This window comes from Clupea harengus, chromosome 3 (genome assembly GCF_900700415.2).
Source record: "Clupea harengus chromosome 3, Ch_v2.0.2, whole genome shotgun sequence".
NCBI classification, from domain to species: domain Eukaryota; kingdom Metazoa; phylum Chordata; class Actinopteri; order Clupeiformes; family Clupeidae; genus Clupea; species Clupea harengus.
The window spans coordinates 15,619,051-15,624,050 of record NC_045154.1 but is presented as its reverse complement, the minus strand read 5'-3'; the positions used below and the strand labels follow the sequence as shown (position 1 = coordinate 15,624,050).

At 46.4% G+C, this 5,000-nt stretch overlaps 1 protein-coding gene across 1 annotated transcript in view; it reads left to right on the top strand.

The window, feature by feature from the left end:
* Nucleotides 1-5,000, top strand: part of tjp1b (tight junction protein 1b) — a 117,106-nt gene that overhangs the window by 38,309 nt on the left and 73,797 nt on the right. Inside the window, exon 3 of the mRNA XM_031562307.2 lies at nucleotides 2,496-2,661. Coding sequence (XP_031418167.1) covers nucleotides 2,496-2,661 — 166 coding nt within the window. The remainder of the gene's footprint in view (nucleotides 1-2,495; nucleotides 2,662-5,000) is intronic.

Genomic DNA, 5,000 nt, shown 5'->3' with positions numbered 1-5,000 from the left:
GTCCTCCAGAAGCCATCGATGAGGTTATTCTCCTCCCCCAGCTGCTGGGCTGCTGTTTCCGTTTCTAAGGAGATCTGCGCATTGTGTGTGTGTGTGTGTGAGTGTGTGTGTGTGTGTGTGTGTGTCTGTCAATAAAGGCAGCTCAGCGCCAGTGTTCCTGTGTCACACAGAGGAGGAGGAAGGGAAAGGAAACAGATAATAGGACTGATGTTACTGACATGTCGTGATAATAGGACTGATGTGACTGAGATATTTTTTTTGTCCTTGTCACGCATTTGAAGAGAAGTAGTTTTGCGGTGCGTTCTGTGTGTGTCGGCGTGTTGTGCATGCTGTGTGTGTTGTGTGTGTTTTGTGTGTGAGGTATAGCACACAGTCAAGACGCTGTGAGGTATAGTTTGCATATGTCTTCGTCCAGATGCTAACAAACATCCTACGGGAGGTGATTATTTTTCTGCTCTGTTGCTTATTGGCTTGCACGTTGACAGCTAGGAACCAGCGCGTGTGTACATGTATGTACACAAATAAACCATCACGTTTACTGATAACCCATCACGTGTGTACATGTATGTACGCTGATAAACCATCACGTGTACTGATTAACCATTGTGTGTGTACATGTATGTATGCTGATAAACTATCACGTGTGTACATGTATGTATGCTGATAAACTTTCACGTGTGTACATGTATGTTCACTGATAAACCATCGCGTGTGTACATGTATGTACACTGATAAGATAACATATGAAAAAGAGCGATTTTAACATCTGTCCCAAACCCTCTCAGTCAGTCAGTGCTGCATATGCACAGTTTCCTGTGAGAGAGTACAGAACATGAGAACACAGTTCCCTGTGAGAGAGTACAGAACATGAGAACATAGTTCCCTGTGACAGAGTACAGAACATGAGAACACAGTTCCCTGTGAGAGAGTACAGAACATGAGAACACAGTTCCCTGTGAGAGAGTACAGAACATGAGAACATAGTTCCCTGTGACAGAGTAGAGAATAAGAGAACACAGAGTGGCCTGAGCACAGACAACCCAAATAACCTCTCGTTAACTTTCAAAAGTTTTAAAAGTCTGAGGTGTCCCTTTCTAACTCCTGGAGTGTGTGGATTGGTGGGTAGTCTGAGTTCAAAAGGCTTTACTGAAGCCTTCCTCCCTCAGCTGAGAAGTGAGGCTGAACCCCTGCACCTGACCCCAGCTGCACCTCACACCAGCTGCGCCCTCCGTGTCTGAAGCAGAGCTGGGGCTAACCCTCCACTGACCCCCCCCAAATACCCCCCCAAAATAACCCCCCCACTGGACTAACCCCCCCCCCCCCCTCTCTGAAGTAGACTGAGGCTGTGGCAGCACTAAGCGCTGTGGATATTTTCCCATCTTCCCTGGGGCCTCCTCCGGCACACACACACACACACACACACACACACACACACGGCTCAGCTCTGCGCTTTCATGTCTCTGCACCCAGTGCAGATGGCTGCCCCAGAGGAGTTCATGCGGTGGGCACGCCGCCCCCCCACCTCCCCAATTATGATCCTTTTAACCCCCCCCCCCCCCCACACCCACGGGCAGTAAGAGCCTGGTTAAATATTCCTTCTTCTTCAGGTTTTTACATAAACACTTTCCTCCTCTTCTGCTTCCGGCACTGTTTGAGGATTAGTTGGAAAATTCACCGGCAACTTTTGTGTTTCTATTGTGTGTGTGTGTGTGTGTGTGTGTGTGTGTGTGTGTGCCTGTGTGAAGACTTGCCAACCTCATTAAGGCCTAATTAATTCACATCTATCGGATATGCATTCGCAAGACAAATTAGTTATTTCTGACAGAAATATTTACCTCAGTGTCCTCCAGCGTTGGCTGAGGAGGTATCGTATCCACGGGGATAAACAGGGACATTTGGCAGTTGGCTGAAGCAGCAGCAAATAACAATAGAAATGAGATTATATTTATTACATATATATCACCGTCACATGATTCTGTAATGTCTTAGAAAGCAATATTTCCTCATCAGCACCATTGGCCAGGAATTGTTGTAATGTAGTCATTTCTGTAAGTAGTATTGCCGTTGTCAATAACACACAGCTGAAGAGCTGTGAGTAAAGTTTTGAATGTATTGTATGCGTGATATGCTTCCTACATGTGCTTTAAAAACACTGCACTGAATCAAACCATTCATATGAGTTATGTTGTTTTATTGCGTATTACAGTAAATTTTATGTTGAGTTATGTTGTTTTATTGCGTATTACAGTACATTTTATGTTGACTTATGTTGTGTTATTGCGTATTACAGAAAATATTATGTTGAGTTATGTTGTTTTATTGCGTATTATAGTGCATGTTATATGAAGTATAAGAGAGTATTGTAGTAAGTGATCATTTGTGGCTGACGATGAGGTGCTGTAGACAGTGGATGGTTCTCTCTATGGTTCTGTATGGTTCTGCTGAGGAACGTCCCACATGTTTGACCCGTGCTGTGTGTGTCCCTGGTCTTGTAGGGTGTACATCAAAAAACAAAAGAAGTTCCCCCCTGACACTGACGAGGAATCGGTGACCGAGGGCTCGACCGCCAGCACCGCACAGGGCAAACCCTCCCTGCGCCGCATCAAGGGCCGCATCCACCGCAGCAAGAGCCTCGACAGCCTCGACCTGCTCGACTCCAATGTAGGTGTCACAATCCAACTCTCTGTGGGTGTGTGTGTGTGTGTGTGTGTGTGTGTGTGTGTGTGTGTGTGAGAGAGAGGGAGAGAAAGAAAGAGAGAGAGAGAGAGAGAAAGATATGTGTGTGTAAGTGACTGTGTGAGAGAGATGGCCTATATGTTTGTCCATATGTGCTTGTGAGTGAGCAAGTGAATGTGTGTGTGTGTATGTGTGTGTGTGTGTGTGAGAGAGAGAGAGAGAGAGAGAGAGAGAGAGAGAGTGAAAAAGAGAAAAGAGTTAAGGCATATGTGTTTGTGCTTGTATGTGTCTGATGTGTCTGTGAGTGAGTGTGTGAGAGAAAAACAAAGAGACAGAGATGACCCAGCTACACACATGTGCTTATATGTGTGTGTGTGTGTGTGTGTATGTGTGTGTGTGTGTGTGTGTGTGTGTGAGCATTTCGTTTCTGTGCATGCAGGTGTGCTTTTGCACGTTACTTCCAGGTCTCTGCATCCTGGAGCCGTTCCTTTTGTGTGTGTGTGTGTGTGTGTGTGTGTGTGTGTGTCAGCCGTTCCTTTTGTTTGCTTTGGTTCATGTCTTTCACTCCACTGCTTCTCTTGATTTTCAACTTTCTGTCGTCGCATTTGGAGCTGCGCCTCATGACACTTCAGGAAAACAACAACAACAACAACAACAACAGGCCCAACACTGCAGCTGAGCCACTCACTGCCCTACGCCAGAAGCCTCACACACACAACTACACTTCACACACACATCCACAACTCACACACACACAACACATCACATTCACATCTACACCTCACACACACACAACTACACCTCATACACACATCTACACTTCACACACCCCACCACTATTCCCCACACACACAACTACACTTCACACACACACAACTACACCTCATACACACATCTACACCTCACACACCCCACCACTACTCCCCACACACACAACTACACTTCACACACACACAACTACACTTCACATACACACACACACATCTACACTTTATACACACATCTACATTTCACACGCCACAAATGCACACACACACACATATACACATCTACACCCCTCCCCACACACACACACAACCACACTTCACACACACAAATATACCTCAAACACACACACATTTACACCCCCCCCCACACACACACAACTGCACCTCACACACACAACTATTCCTCACACACACATCCACACACCACACACAAACAACTACATTTCAAACACACACAGAATTACACCTCTCACACACAACTATACCCCACACACACATCTACACTTCACACACACACACACACACACACACACCACATTCAGACAGTCAGAGCAGTCAGACTGTAGTAGTCAAATCAGAGCAATCAGACCGTACCAGTTAGACCAGGGCAGGGTAGTCAAACCAGAGCAGTCAAACCAGAACAATCACCTAATAATAATCAGACCAGAGAAGTGGGTCCAGATTGAGCCCAGAGGACGTCAGGTCCACGCTGAGAGCCGCCTGCCCTACGCCCCGCTGAAGAGGCGTGCTCTGATTGGCCAAGCCCTGAGGGGGGCGTCACACAGAGTCTCTGCTGTGTGTGTGTGTGTGTGTGTGTGTCTTTCATCCTTTGCACAGACCCTCTCAGCTCACCTCCCAGAGAGTGAGGTCCTCTGAGTATCACAGTGTTTCACAGAGACAAGAGAAGGTCGTCTATCAGAGGAAGGACGCACAAGAATTAAGTGTGCCGTCCTTGGTTATGATCCATTGCACTTGAATTTCTCACATTCCTCCAGCTGTTTGTGCAGTGTGTGTGTGTGTGTGTGTGTGTGTGTGTGCTCATAAATCTGCACAGTCCTGGCTCTGCCAATGGGAGACAAGTAAAGGACTGGGCCATACACTATTCCAGCCAATCAGAGCAGGACACACACACACACACACACACATACACATACACACACACACACACGTGTGTTGGGCACACACACACACACACACACACACACACACACACACATACACACACACACATAGCATGGAAGGGAGGGGTGTATTCGGCTGCTGAACTCAACCATCAGCAACCTTTCACCAGAATCCTGGACACCTGCAAAGAACAGATGTTTGAAGTGCCGAACAGACAACAAATCTGTGTTTAAAAAAAAAAAACTATTTTAAACTGTCATCCTTTTGGGGTGCTTTATGATGATATTTGGAGATAAACCGTGGTATGATATAATGTTAATAATAATGAGATGGTCAACAGCTGCCCGTAAACATTTAGCAGTAGGAACTAAAACGCGTGTGGCCCTTCGGGTCTGCATACAGGTTTGTTCCGCCTGTGGATCCTGCCCTCGCAGT